A 14809-nucleotide genomic window follows, 5' to 3' on the forward strand; every position below is an offset into this window, starting at 1 on the left:
TTCATTCACTTATAAATAAATGTACATACATACAAACATTCATCCATTTATAAATAAATAAACATACATACAAACATTCATTTATAACCGTGTTAGGGAAATAGAGCTGGAGCTGGATGAACTTCGGATCATTCAGGAGGCAGAGGCAGAAATAGACAGGAGTTTCAGGGAGATAGTCACCCCTAGGAGTCAGGAAACAGGTAGTTGGGTGACTGTCAGGAGAGGGAAGGGGAATAGACAGGAAGAGCAGAGCACCCCTGTGGCCATTCCCATCAATAATAAGTATACCGTTTTGGATACTGTTGGTGGGGATGACCTACCAGGGACAAGTTGCAGTGGTTGTGTCTCTGGCACCGAGACTGGACCCCCAGCTAAGAAGGGAAAGAGGGAAAAGAGGAGAGCAGTAGTGATAGGGGATTCGATAGTTAGGGGGACAGATAAGAGGTTCTGTGGAAGAGATCGAGAATCCCAGATGGTCTATTGCCTCCCTGGTGCCAGGGTCTGCAATATCTCGGATCAAGTTCTCAGTATTCTCAAGAGGGAGGGTGAGCAGCCGGATGTCGTGGTCCATGTAGGGACCAATGACGTGGGTAGGATGAGTGAGGAGGTCCTGAAAGGTGAGTTTAGGGAGCTAGGTACCAAGTTAAAGGACAGGACCTCCAGGATAGCAATCTCAGGATTGCTTCCAGTGCCCCGTGCAGGTGGATTTAGAAATAGTAAGATAGTGCAGATCAACATGTGGCTGAAGACATGGTGCAGGAGGGAGGGCTTCAGATTTATAGATAATTGGGCAGCTTTCCAGGCAAGGTGGGACCTGTTCCGGCAGGACGGTTTACATCTGAACTGGAGGGGGACAAGTATTCTTGCAGGTAGGTTTGCTAGAGAGGCTCCAGTGGATTTAAACTAGATATGAGGGGGGAGGGGAACCAGAGTGTAGGAACAGATGTATGGGAGAAGGAAGAAAAAGAAGACAGTAATGTTCTTTGTACTGTTAGAGATAAACAGAGAGGAAGAGGTGGAGAATTTCTTTAATGCATTTATTTTAATGCTAGGGGCATTGTAAGAAAGGTGGATGAGCTTAGAGCATGGATTGATACCTGGAAATATGATGTTGTAGCTATTAGTGAAACATGGTTGCAGGAGGGGTGTGATTGGTAACTAAATATTCCTGAATTTCATTGCTTCAGGTGTGATAGAATCGGAGGGACAAGAGGGGGAGGTGTGGCGTTGCTTGTCAGAGAAAATATTACAGCAGTGCTCTGGCAGGATAGATTAGAGGGCTGGTCTAGGGAGACTATTTGGGTGGAACTGAGGAATGGGAAAGGTGTAGTAACACTTATAGGGGTGTATTATAGACTATCTAATGGGGAGCGAGAATTGGAAAAGCAAATTTGCAAGGAGATAGCAGATATTTGTAGTAAGCACAGGGTTGTGATTGTGAGAGATTTTAATTTTCCACGCATAGACTGGGAAGCCCATACTGTAAAAGGGATGGATGGTTTGGAGTTTGTAAAATGTGTGCAGGATAGTTTTTTGCAGCAATACATAGAGGTACCAACTAGAGAAGGGGCAGTAAATAAAAACACAAAATGCTGACAGAACTCAGCAGGCCAGACAGCATCTATGGGAGGAGGTAGTGACGACGTTTCGGGCCGAAACCCTTCATCAGGAGTGAAGTAACATGGGATGGTCGAGGGGGGATAAGAAGTGGGGGGAGGAATGAAGTAGAGAGCTGGGAAGTGATAGGCTGAAGGGAAATGGGCTAGAGGGGAAGGTGGAGAATTATGGGAAATAAAAGAGAAAGAAAGGCAGGACTGGGGGGAGATTATAGTGAGGGGGGAAAAAGAGAGAGAAAGAGAACCAGACTAAAATTATAGATAGGGATGGGGTAAGGGGGGCAGGGGTATCAACGGAGGTCTGTGAGTTGGATGTTCATGCCGGCAGGTAGGAGGCTACCTAGGCGGGAGATAAGGTGTTGCTCCATCGACCTGCGTGTGGCCTCATCTTGATGGCTACCACCAAGATGAGGCCACACACAGGTCGATGGAGCAACACCTTATCTCCCGCCTAGGTAGCCTCCTACCTGCCGGCATGAACAGTCAACTCACAGACCTCCGTTGATACCCTTGCTCCCCCCTTACCCCATCCCGATCTATAATTTTAGTCTGGTTCTTTTTCTCTCTCTTTTTCCCCCCTCACTATAATCTCCCCCCAGCCCTACCTTTCTTTCCCTTTTATTTCCCATAATTCTCCACCTTCCCTCTAGCCCATTTCCCTTCAGCCTATCACTTCCCAGCTCTCTACTTCATCCCTCCCCCCACTTCTTATCCCCCCTTGACCATCCCTCACTTCACTCCTGATGAAGGGTTTTGGCCCAAAACATCGTCTCTACCACCTCCCATAGATGCTGTCTGGCCTGCTGAGTTCTGCCAGCATTTTGTGTTTTTATTTATTTCCAGCATCTGCAGATTCACTCGTGTTGCCTAGAGAAGGGGCAGTGTTGGATCTTCTGTTAGGAAATGAAATAGGTCAGGTGACGGAGGTATGTGTTGGGGAGCACTTTGGGTCCAGTGATCACAATGACATTAGTTTCAATATAATTACGGAGCCAGGGTTGAGATTTTTGATTGGAGAAAGGCTAACTTTGAGGAGATACAAAAGGATGTAGAAGGAGTGGATTGGGATAATTTGTTTTATGGGAAGGATGTAATAGAGAAATGGAGGTCATTTAAAGGTGAAATTTTGAGGGTACAGAATCTTTATGTTCCTGTTAGGTTGAAAGGAAAGGTTAAAAGTTTGAGAGAGCCATGGTTGTCAAGGGATATTGGAAAATTGGTTAGGAAAAAGAGTGATATCTACAATAAATATAGGCAGCATGGAGTAAATGAGGTGCTCGAGGAATATAAAGCATGTAAGAAGAATCTTAAGAAAGAAATTAGAAAAGCTCAAAGAAGATACGAGGTTGCTTTGGCAAGTAAGATGAAAATAAATCCGAAGGGTTTCTATAGTTATATTAATAGCAAAAGGATAGTGAGGGATAAAATTGGTCCCTTAGAGAATCAGAGTGGACAGCTCTGTGTGGAGCCAAAAGAGATGGGGGAGATTTTGAACAATTTCTTTTCTTTGGTATTCACTAAGGAGAAGGATATTGAATTGTGTAAGGTAAGGGAAACAAGTAAGGAAGTTATGGAAACTATGACAATTAAAGAGGAGGAAGTACTGGCGCTTTTAAGGAATATAAAAGTGGATAAATCTCCGGGTCCTGACAGGATTTTCCCTAGGACCTTGAGGGAAGTTAATGTAGAAATAGCAGGGGCTCTGACAGAAATATTTCAAATGTCATTAGAAACGGGGATGGTGCCGGAGGATTGGCGTATTGCTCATGTGGTTCCATTGTTTAAAAAGGGTTCTAAGAGTAAACCTAGCAATTATCAGCCTGTCAGTTTGACGTCAGTGGTGGGTAAATTAATGGAAAGTATTCTTAGAGATGGTATATATAATTATCTGGATAGACAGGGTCTGATTAGGAACAGTCAACATGGATTTGTGTGTGGAAGGTCATGTTTGACAAATCTTATTAAATTTTTTGAAGAGGTTATGATGAAAGTTGACGAGGGTAAAGCAGTGGATGTTGTCTATATGGACTTCAGTAAGGCCTTTGACAAGGTTCCACACAGAAGGTTAGTTAGGAAGGTTCAATTGTTAGGAATTAATATTGAAGTAGTAAAATAGATTCAACAGTGGCTGGATGGGAGATGCCAGAGAGTAGTGGTGGATAACTGTTTGTCAGGTTGGAGGCCGGTGACCAGTGGTGTGCCTCAGGGATCTGTACTGGGTCCAATGTTGTTTGTCATATACATTAATGATTTGGATGATGGGGTGGTAAATTGGATTAGTAAGTATGCAGATGATACTAAGATAGGTGGCGTTGTGAATAATGAAGTAGGTTTTCAAAGTTTGCAGAGAGGTTTAGGCCAGTTAGAAGAGTGGGCTGAATGATGGCAAATGGAGTTTAATGCTGAGGTGCTACATTTTGGTAGGAATAATCCAAATAGGACATACATGGTAAATAGTAGGGCATTGAAGAATGCAGTAGAACAGAGTGATCTTGGAATAATGGTGCATAGTTCCCTGAAGGTGGAATCTCATATGGATAGGGTGGTGAAGAAAGCTTTTGGTATGCTGGCCTTTATAAATCAGAGCATTGATTATAGGAGTTGGGATGTAATGTTAAAATTGTACAAGGCATTGGTAAGGCTGAATTTGGAATATTGTGTACAGTTCTGGTCACCGAATTATAGGAAAGATATCAATAAATTAGAGAGAGTGCAGAGACGATTTACTGGAATGTTACCTGGGTTTCAGCACCTAAGTTACAGGGAAAGATTGAACAAGTTAGATCTTTATTCTTTGGAGCGTAGAAGGTCGAGGGGGAACTTGATAGAGGTATTTAAAATTATGAGGGGGATAGATAGAGTTGACGTGGATAGGCTTTTTCCATTGAGAGTAGGGGAGATTCAAACAAGAGGACATGAGTTGAGAGTTAGGGGGCAGAAGTTTAAGGGTAACATGAGGGGGAATTTCTTTACTCAGAGTGGTAGCTGTGTGGAATGAGCTTCCAGTAGAAGTGGTACAGGCAGGTTCAGTATTGTCATTTAAAGGAAAATTGGATAGGTATATGGACAGGAAAGGAATGGAGGGATATGGGCTGAGTGCAAGTCAGTGGGACTAGGCGAGTGTAAGCGTTTGGCATGGACTAGAAGGGCCGAGATGGCCTGTTTCCGTGCTGTAATTGTTATATGGTTATAAATAAATAAATAAGCATACATACAAACATTCACTTATAAATAAACAAACATACAAACATACAAACATACATCCAAACATTAATTCATTTATAAATAAATAAACAAGCAAACATACAAACAGAAAGACAACACACAGAGGGAATGATGGAGGAACTCTGCAGGTCAGAGGGCATCTATGGAAAGGACCAGTCCTGATGAAGGGTCTTAGCTCGAAATGTCTATTCCTTTCTATAGTCCAGCATCAGCAGACTTTCTCGTGTTTGTGAAACAGACAGAAAAATAGTTAGAAAGATAGACAGACAGACAGGTAGACAGAGAAAAAGAGAGACAGAGAAAGATAGTATTGTCAACAGTTTCAGAAAGGATGTGTATTCAATAGAGAGAGTCCAGAGGAGGTTCACAAGGATGATTCTGGGAATGAAGGGGTTAACATATGAGGAGCGTTTGGCAGCTTTGGGCCTGTACTCACTGGAATTTAGAAGAATGCAATGAGATCTCATTGAAACTTATCAAATATTGAAAGGACTAGATAGATAGGGTGGATGTGGAGAGGGTGCACTAGATAGGTTTCCGATGGTGAGTGAAGTTGTCCACACTGGTTCAAGGGTCTGATGGCTGAGAGGTAACAACTGTTCCTGAACCTGTTGGTGTGGGACCTGTCCTGTACAAATGCCACCAATGTAAATGAATACAAACAAAAATCCTCCTGCTTCACACAAAACCACCTCAGTCATCCTCAGCTGCCTTCCAGCTCCAGAGGCCTGGGTTTGGTCCTGACCGCAGGTGCTGTCTGTTATCTCCAGATTTCCCCCAGGTCTTTCCTCCCACATCTTAAAGATGTGTTCATCGGCTTTTGTTAGTTACCTTACCTCCAAGACGACCACAGCCTCATCACGGCTTGTCTTCTCCCCGTAATCTTTGACACCCTGACTAATCAAGAAGCTATCGACGTCCTCTTTAAATATATCCAATGATTTGGCCTCTACACCTATCTGTAGCAATGATATCCACAGATCCACCACACTCCAGCTAAAGAAATTTCTCATCATCTCAATTGTAAAGGCATGTTCTTCTGTGCTCTCTGGTCCCAGACTCTCCCCTGTAGGACACATCCACTCTATCTGGGCCTTTCAATGCAGTGAGACCTGGGCTCAGTGGGCCAAATATTAGTTCCCCTCCTCACTCCAAAAGGATTTTGAATTCTGACAGGGATCTGGGTAGTTGTTGTTTCACCTGGCTGGGTTGTCTGGCACGAAAGAAGGGGTCTGGGATTCAGCACGGAGACGAAGAATCTCTTCCTGAAAGGGTGAGGATCTTTGTAATTCCCCCCACCATGGGGGCTCACTTACTGTCAAGACAAAAGCAGGGGTTGTGGGGGCAGTGCAGGAAATCTGTGTTAAGGTGAAAGAGCAGCCAGGGCAGGATCTAAAATGAATGGGGTGGGGCTGACTGGTCCTTACGTTTCAGGAATGTTGCTGTTTACCTCTCTGTCAACCGGTTCTGCTCTGATTTTGCTTTCTGAGCGTCTGTTTGCTTTTCCCCAGCTGAGAGTCACGATATTATTGATGAGCCATTGGTTCTGCTTTTACACCATCTCTCTCTCTCTCTCCCCCTCTCTCTCTCTCCCTCCCTCCCTCCCTCCCTCCACAGAGGCTCCGAAACATTTCCAGCTGAGTCTGGACACCTGCTGCAGTCTGACATTCACCGTCAACGTATCCTTCCATCAGCCTGTTTGACCCGGGTGAGGGGGGAGGGGTGGGTCAGTGTACGTGGAGAGGCAGACGGGAGTCTCCGCGAGAGATGAGGAAGAGGTGAGGTTGATCCTTGACATTGCCCACAGGACCCTGGTGAGCAGGGGTGGCTGACACTTCAAGAGGCCAAGCTAATCAGGGCTCACATCCACAAACTGCAGGTGAACCATCCCTTCACTCTGGAGATATGGAGGGAGGAGGGAAAGCGAGGGAGAGGAGGAGATGGAGGGAGGATCGAGAGTGAGAGAGAGGGTGAGATGGATGGAGGAGAGAGAGTGGGCATGAGGGTGATGTAGGGAGGACGGAGAGTGAGAGAGAGTGGGGTGAGGGTGATGGATGAAGGAGAGTAAGGCAGAGAGTGAGATGAGGTAGGAGGGAGAGTAAAGGAGAGGGTGATGGAGGTAGGAGGTGAGGGAACGGGTGATGGGGTAGGAGGGAGAGTGAGGAAGGTGAGATGAAATGAGGAGGGAGAGTGAGGAAAAGGGTGAGATGGAGGGACAACAGAGAGGGGGAGGAAAGAGGGAGTGTGAGAGAGGGGGAGATGGTGGGAGTTTGGAGAATAATGATGGACAGAGGGAGGAGGGAGGAGAGTCAAGGTGATGGAGGGAGGATGGAGAGTGGGAATGAGGGTGATGAGGGAGAGAGAGGGAGAAGGTGACAGAGGGAGGAGAGTGAGGGAGAGGTGGGAGATGGAGGGAAGAAGAGAGTGGGGTGAGAGGTTGATGGAGGGAGGAGGGAAATTGAGGGAAGGGAGATAAAGAAGTCGTGACAGAAATGGAGATGGGGAGGAGTGTGAGGAAGAGGTTGATGGAGGGAGGAGGGAAATTGAGGGAAGGGAGATAAAGAAGTCGTGACAGAAATGGAGATGGGGAGGAGTGTGAGGAAGAGGTTGATGGAGGGAGGAGGGAAATTGAGGGAAGGGAGATAAAGATGTCGTGACAGAAATGGAGATGGGGAGGAGTGTGAGGAAGAGGTTGATGGAGGGAGGAGAGAGAGTGGGGTTTAGGGGAGATGGAAAGAGGAGTGAAAATGTGGCTGGTGATATGGAGGGAGGAGGCTGAGGGAGAGACGGAGATGGAGAGAGGAAGGAGAGGGGGTGAGGGTGATGCAGGAAGAAGAGGCAGTGAGGGAGCAGGGATATGGATGGAGGAGGGAACATGAGTGAGAGGTTAATGGAGGTAAGAGAGAGAGGGTGTGAGGGGAGATGGAAAGAAGGAGCGTGTGGGTGGTGAGGTAGAGGTAGGGAGAGTGAGGTAGAGGGGTTGAGAGGGAGAGTGGGATGGGGAGATGGATGGAGGAGGGAGATGGGGATGAGGGTGATGGAGGGGGGAGGGAGAGCGAGAGGAGGCCTATGGAGGGAGGAGGGAGACTGTGGGAGAATAGAGGGAGGAGGGTGAGTGGGGTGTGACGGAGTGGAGAGTGAGGGTGGAAAGATGAAGGGAGGAGAGAGAGTGATGGTGGAGTAATTGAGGTGGAGATAGAGGAGGGAGAGTGAGGGTGAAGAGATAGAGAGGGAGATGGAGGGAGGAGGGAGAGTGATGGAGAGAGGAAGATGGAGGAAGGAGGGAAAGTGATGGACAGGGCAAGATGGGGAGAGAGGGAGATGGAGGGAGGAGGGAAAGTGGGGGTGAGAGTGATCGAGGGAGGGGGAGATGTAGGGTGGAGGGAGGTTGAGAGTGGAGAGATAGAGGGAGGAAGGAGAGTGAGGGAGTGGGTGATAGAGGGAGAAGTGAGAGTGAGGATAGATGCTGGGAGGAAGGAGATGGAGGGAGTTATCAAGGGAACTGGGAGATGGACAGAGGGAAAGTGAGAGTGAGGGCATGGAGGGAAGAGTGCAAGTGAGGGAGAAGGGAGAGAGAGATGGTGGGAGGAAGAAGAGTGAGGGAGATGAGGAGATGGAGGGAGAGGGGAGGGAGGAGGAAGAGTGTGGATATAGGGAGGAGGAGAATGGTGGAGAGATGGTGGGAGGAGGGAGAGTGAGGAAGAGAGATGGTGCGAGGAGAAAGAGTAAGGGAGATGAGGAAATGGAGGGAGGAGGGAAAGAGGGAGGGAGGAGAAGAAGAGTGAGGGTGGAGAGATGGTGGGAGCAGGGAGAGTGAGTGTAGAGAGATGGAGGGAGAGTGATGAAGGATAGATCAAAGATGTAGATGGAGTGGGGGAGATGGAGGAAGTAGGGAGGGTGAGGGTGGATAGTTGGTGGCAGGAGGTAGATGGAGGGTGAGGGAGATGAAGGGAGGAGGGAGAGTGAGGCTGTAGAGGTGGAGTGCGCAGCGAGAGTGAAGGTGGAGTGGAGGAAGGGTGGAAAGATTGAGGGGAGTTAGAGGGAAGAGAGAGGGAGGGTAGGGGAGATGGGGGTGGAAGGAAAGTGATTGATGATGGGGAGATGGGGAGGGAAAGTGAGGGTGAGTGCAAATGGAGGGAGGAGGGAAGTGAGAGAGAAATGGAGGGTGGTGGAGAGATGGAATGAGGAGGGAGACAGAGTGGAGAGCTGGAGGGAGGAGGGAGTAAGGGTGAAGGTGATGGAGTGAGGAAGGTGAGTGGGGATGGGATGATGGTGGGAGGAGGGTGAGAGTGGGTCAGTGTGATGGAGGGAAGAGGGAGATGGAGGGGTGAAATGCTGAAGAAACTTATCGAGGTGGGGAGAGAGAGAAGGGCGAGGGAGAATAGGTGATGGAGGTGCGGTGATGGGGAGAGGGTGAAAGAGGAGCATGTGATGGAGGAGGGGATCATCATGAGGTGGTGAAGGAGGTGATGTGGCAAAGTAGGGGTGACAGTAGTGGGTGATGGAGAAGGGACAACAGAGGAGGTGGTGATGGAGGAAGGACGACTGGAGGGGGTGATGGGAGGTGTGATGGGGGGTGATGGAGAAGGGATGAACAGAGAAGGTGACGGGAGTGTGTTATGGGGAGGGATTGCTGGAGAAGGGACAACAGAGGAGGGGCTGATAGGGAGGGTGACGGAGGAGAGGGATAAGGAGTAGGTGACAGAGGAGGGGGTGACGGAGAGGGTGATTGGGAGGGGTGATGGAGGAGAGGATGATGGGGAGGGGTGATGGAGAGGAGAGTGATAGGGAGAGGGTGATAGGAAGGGGGTAACGGTGGAGTGGGTGACTGGAAGGGGGTGACGGTGGAGAGGGATACTGAGGGGGTGATAGGGAGGGTGATGGAGGAGAGGGATAAGGAGTGGGTGACAGAGGAGGGGGTGACAGAGAGAGGGTGATTGGGAGGGGTGATGGAGAAGAGGATGATAGGGAGGGGTGACAGAGGGGAGGGTGACAGAGGAGAAGGTGATAGGGAGGAGGTGATTGGGAGGGGTGACGGTGGAGGGGGTGATGGAGGGGAGGGTGATAGGGAGGGGGTGATAGGGAGAGGGTGACGGAGGAGGGGTTGATTGGGAGGGAGTGACAGTGGAGAGGGTGATAGAGAGGGGGTGACGAAGGAGAGGGTGATTGGGAGGGGGTGATGGTGGAGGGGGTGATAGGGAGTGGGTGATAAGGAGGGGATGACAGAGGAGGAGTTGACGGAGGATGGGGTGTTTGAGGAGGGGTGACAGGCAGAGTGATTGCAGTGGAGCAGGGTTTGGTGAGGGAGATGGACTGTTGCTGTGGGAGGGGAGGGGAGGGGCCAGTTTTGGAGACCCTCATGGTGAAACTGCTCTCTCTGAGCACAGGAGATCTTTGACCGTTACGCCACTTCCGAGTCTGGGCTGATGAACTCCAGTGACCTCCGACCTGCCCTGACCCGTGCAGGTGAGGGGTAAGGGTGGGAGCGATGGGTCAGAAATATCCCCACTCGAAGGGGTTGCAATTTGGAGGGAGAGAGGGAGGGAAATTGAGGGTATGGGAGAGGAGATGTAACAGTGAGAGGTGGATGAGGCAGAGAGGGAGGGTGGAATCAGAGAGGGATAGGGGTGAGGATGTGGGGGAGTGGGTGGGGAAAGAATGAGGGTGAGGGAGTGGCTGGGCATAGGGGTGAGGGAGTGGGCGGGGATAGAGGTGAGAGTGAGGGAGTGGATAGGGATGATGATGAGGGTGAGGGGTGGGGGTGAGGGTGAGCATGAGGGTGAGGGAGTGGCTGGGCATAGGGGTGAGGGGAGGGTGAGGGTGTGGGGGGAGTGGGTGGGGAAGGAATGAGGGTGAGGGTGAGGGTTGGGGATGAGGTGGGCTCCCAGACACTCACTGATGGTTGTGCTCCCAGGATTCGAGCTGAACTCGCAGCTATACCAGCAGCTGTGGCTGCGACACCAGACAGATGGGACCCTCGACTTCAGTCACTTCATCTGCTGCGCCACCAAACTGCAGAAGCTCTTCCGTGAGTGTGGCCCCTTCAGCCTCACCTCCTCCACACCCTCAACCCCCTCGCAATCCTCCACACTCCTCAATCCCCTCACCTCCTCCACACCCTCAACCCCCTCACCTCCTCCACACCCTCAACCCCCTCACAATCCTCTACACTCCTCAATACCTTGCTCTCATCCACACTCGTCAGCCCTCTCTATCCTCCACTCCTCAATCCACTCACTCCTCTACCCTCCTCAATTCCCTCAGTATCCTCCACAGCTCTTCATCCCCTCACCACCTCCACACACCTCAACCCCCTTACAATCCTCCACACTCCTCAATACTCTGCCCTCCTTCACACTCCTCAACCCCCTCACTATCCTCCACAATCCTCAATCCTTCACCACCTCCACCCTTCTCAATCCCCTCACACTCTTCTACCTTCCTCAAACCCCTCAATTCTTCCAACTGCCTCAACCGCCTCACTTGCTCCCTTTCTCTATCTTCCCCAAACCCTAATCTCCACTCTCCTCAACCCTCCCCAGCTCCTCACCTCCTCAATTCTCAAATCCCTCACCTTAACTCGTACACCCTCTTCAACTCTCCCCAATCCCTCACTTCCTCCATCAGCTTCAACCCCTCATACTCCACAATCATCCCCAAAGCCTCACCTCCTCCACCCTCCACAACTCCCTCACACTCTTAAACCCTTCCCACCTCTCCTCCACTATTACCCTCTCAGAATTACACTCTCACCATTCCCTTCCCGCCATTACCCTCTCACCAATACCATCCCTCCATTATCTCTCACAATTACACTCTCACCATTACCCTCTCACCATTACCTTCCCACCATTACCGTTCCACCATTACTCTCTCACCATTACACTCTCACCATTACCATCCCTCCATTACCTCTCACAATTACACTCTCACTATTACCTTCCCACCATTACCGTTCCACCATTACTCTCTCACCATTACCCTCTCACCAATACCATCCCTCCATTACCTCTCACAATTACACTCTCACCATTACCCTCTCACCAATACCATCCCTCCATTACCTCTCACAATTACACTCTCACCATTACCCTCTCACCATTACCTTCCCACCATTACCGTTCCACCATTACTCTCTCACCATTACACTCTCACCATTACCGTCCCACAATTACACTCTCACGATTACTCTCTAAACAATACCCTCTCATCACCCTCACCTCACCCTTCCTACTCTCATCCTCTCCTTTTCTCACACTCATTCCCACCCTATAGCTCACCCTCCCCACCCCATTTGCTCCCCATCCCCGCTCCAAACTCAATCCACCACCCTCACCCCTGTCAACACCTTTACCCCTCTTCAATATTCTCACTTCACTCCCCTCTCCTGTCTTTCACAAACTCCAGCTACACCCATCTCATTCCCCCTTCCCTCCTCACCAATATCCTCATTCAACCTTCCCCAACCTCTCTCACCCCTTCAACCTCCCTCAATCACCCTCCTCCAATTCATCCTCGCCCTCTGTCCAGTCTCTATCACCCTCCAGCCTCCTCCATTCCCTCCACCTTCACCCTTCCCCTACACCCTCCCCCCTCCACCTGCTTCACCTGCCCTGTTCTACCTCAGACATTCCTGGCACACCTCAACACCCTCTCCTTTTCCTCGTTCACCTCCAGACCTAACCACCCCGTCATCTGTCCAGACTCTTCACCTCGCTCTCCCTCGACACATCTGCGCTCTCTCCTCCATCCTAACTCCTCATCCTCACTCTTCCTCGACACCCTCAGCACCTCCATTCCACTCCTCACCCCTCACACTCAACACCTTCAACACCACCTATGCTTTCCCCATCATCCCAACTCCTCACCCCTCACACTCCCTCTTCACACTTACACCATCTGGATCCCAGTATGTCCATGTCGTCCCCACATCTTCCTCACCTCTCCAAACCCGTTCTCTGTCTCTCTCCCTTTGACATCGCCTCCCCCTCCCCCATCCCACACTCAGCACCCACCCGTACCCTGTTAACCTGCTTTGCCTGCTTTCAGAAACGTTCGAGAAGCTGAAGAAGGAGACCGGAGGAAGCAGGAGTGTGGAAGAGGTGGGTTCCATGGCATGTTGTAGAAGCAGCCGTCGCATTTCAGACCTTATTAGCATTTTTGCATGGGATAGAGTTACCACTCCTCTCTGGACAAGAGTAACCATCCTGTTAAGACAGAAGTGCCATGTCATTTTGGACAGGAATCAGCACACTCAGGACAGTAATGACCATCCCGTTGTAATAGGAGTGATGATCCCACTCCAGACAATAGTGACCATCCTCTTGGTTCAGGAGTGATCATCTCACACATGACAGGAATGACCATATAATCCAGAACAGGAGTGAACATCACATTCCAGAGATGAGTGGTAATTTTCTTGTTGCAGTGGTGACCATCTCACTCTGGAGAGGAGTGACCATTCCACACTGAGTGGAATGACCATCTCACTCTGGACAGGGGTGACCATTCCACGCTGAGTGGAATGACCATATCACTCTGGACAGGGGTGACCATTCCACACTGAGTGGAATGACCATCTCACTCTGGAGAGGAGTGACCATTCCACACTGAGTGGAATGACCATCTCGCTCTGGACAGGGGTGACCATTCCACACTGAGTGGAATGACCATCTCACTCTGGACAGGGGTGACCATTCCACACTGAGTGGAATGACCATCTCGCTCTGGAGAGGAGTGACCATTCCACACTGAGTGGAATGACCATCTCACTCTGGACAGGGGTGACCATTCCACACTGAGTGGAATGACCATCTCACTCTGGACAGGAGTGACCATTCCACACTGAGTGGAATGACCATCTCGCTCTGGACAGGGGTGACCATTCCACGCTGAGTGGAATGACCATCTCACTCTGGACAGGAGTGACCATTCCACATTGAGTGGAATGACCATCTCGCTCTGGACAGGGGTGACCGTTCCACACTGAGTGGAATGACCATCTCACTCTGGACAGGGGTGACCGTTCCACGCTGAGTGGAATGACCATCTCACTCTGGACATGGGTGACCATTCCACGCTGAGTGGAATGACCATCTCACTCTGGACAGGAGTGACCATTCCACGCTGAGTGGAATGACCATTTCACTCTGGAGAAGAATGACTTTTGCACACTGAGAGGAATGACTATTTCATTCTGGACAGGAGTGACCATTCCCTTGAGACAGGAATACCAATCCCATTTAGGACAGGGGTGTACGTCTCACCCAGGACAGGAGTGGCCATATGACTCTGGAAAGGTGTTGGGGGGTGGTGTACAGGCCCAGTGTGGGTTGGATGGTGAATGGAGACTGGAGCCACTGTCCCAAGTGACACTTGTTCCTTCTCCCTCTCTCTCTCTCTCTCTCTCTGCAGTGGCTGCTACTCTTTATTGGCCTCTAAGGTGCGGGGATCCCAGGAACCGCCTGGGACTGTCTGGAGAATCCCAATTCATATGGAAATCCAACCTCAGTTATAATTCAGATCTTCAGCTTTTTGATAGCCACTGCTTTGGCACAATATATTCATGCGAAGATATGATTGTTTTGTTTTAAAGATTGAAAAGCCCAGCATTAAAGCCAAACCCTGTTTGAGAGAAAAGCCTTAGCTTCATAAGACATGCTGTCTAATCAAGGTGACTCCTGGTAAATCTCCTCTGCACCCTCTCTAAAGCATTCATGTCCTTCCTATAATGAGGCAAGAAGAACTTTGTGGATATTTGAGGAACTGGGGCACAGTTGCTCAGAGCAGGGAAATGCCATTGGGGTAGATCAACCATGAGGTTGAATCATCTCCTTCTGGCCACTTTTCAAGCGAAGTTGAAGAACTAATCGGGACTCTCACATATAGTCAGTCAGACAAGTAAGGTGGCAGATGTTTTCAGCGACAGAAGAGACCCTGTTATTTTTTCTTTGAACAACAACTCTTTT

The 14809-nt window shown here is 49.7% G+C and overlaps 1 protein-coding gene across 1 annotated transcript in view; it reads left to right on the forward strand.

Moving 5' to 3' along the window:
* LOC140716342 (calpain-8-like) overlaps nucleotides 1–14480 on the forward strand; it is a 190420-nt gene extending 175940 nt beyond the window's left edge. The window contains exons 16-21 of the mRNA XM_073028983.1: nucleotides 6459–6520; nucleotides 6649–6720; nucleotides 10229–10307; nucleotides 10756–10869; nucleotides 12891–12943; nucleotides 14256–14480. Coding sequence (XP_072885084.1) covers nucleotides 6459–6520; nucleotides 6649–6720; nucleotides 10229–10307; nucleotides 10756–10869; nucleotides 12891–12943; nucleotides 14256–14282 — 407 coding nt within the window. The 3' untranslated portion in view covers nucleotides 14283–14480. The remainder of the gene's footprint in view (nucleotides 1–6458; nucleotides 6521–6648; nucleotides 6721–10228; nucleotides 10308–10755; nucleotides 10870–12890; nucleotides 12944–14255) is intronic.
* The last annotated feature ends 329 nt before the right edge of the window (nucleotides 14481–14809 follow it).

This window comes from Hemitrygon akajei, chromosome 25, assembly GCF_048418815.1.
Source record: "Hemitrygon akajei chromosome 25, sHemAka1.3, whole genome shotgun sequence".
NCBI lineage: Eukaryota > Metazoa > Chordata > Chondrichthyes > Myliobatiformes > Dasyatidae > Hemitrygon > Hemitrygon akajei.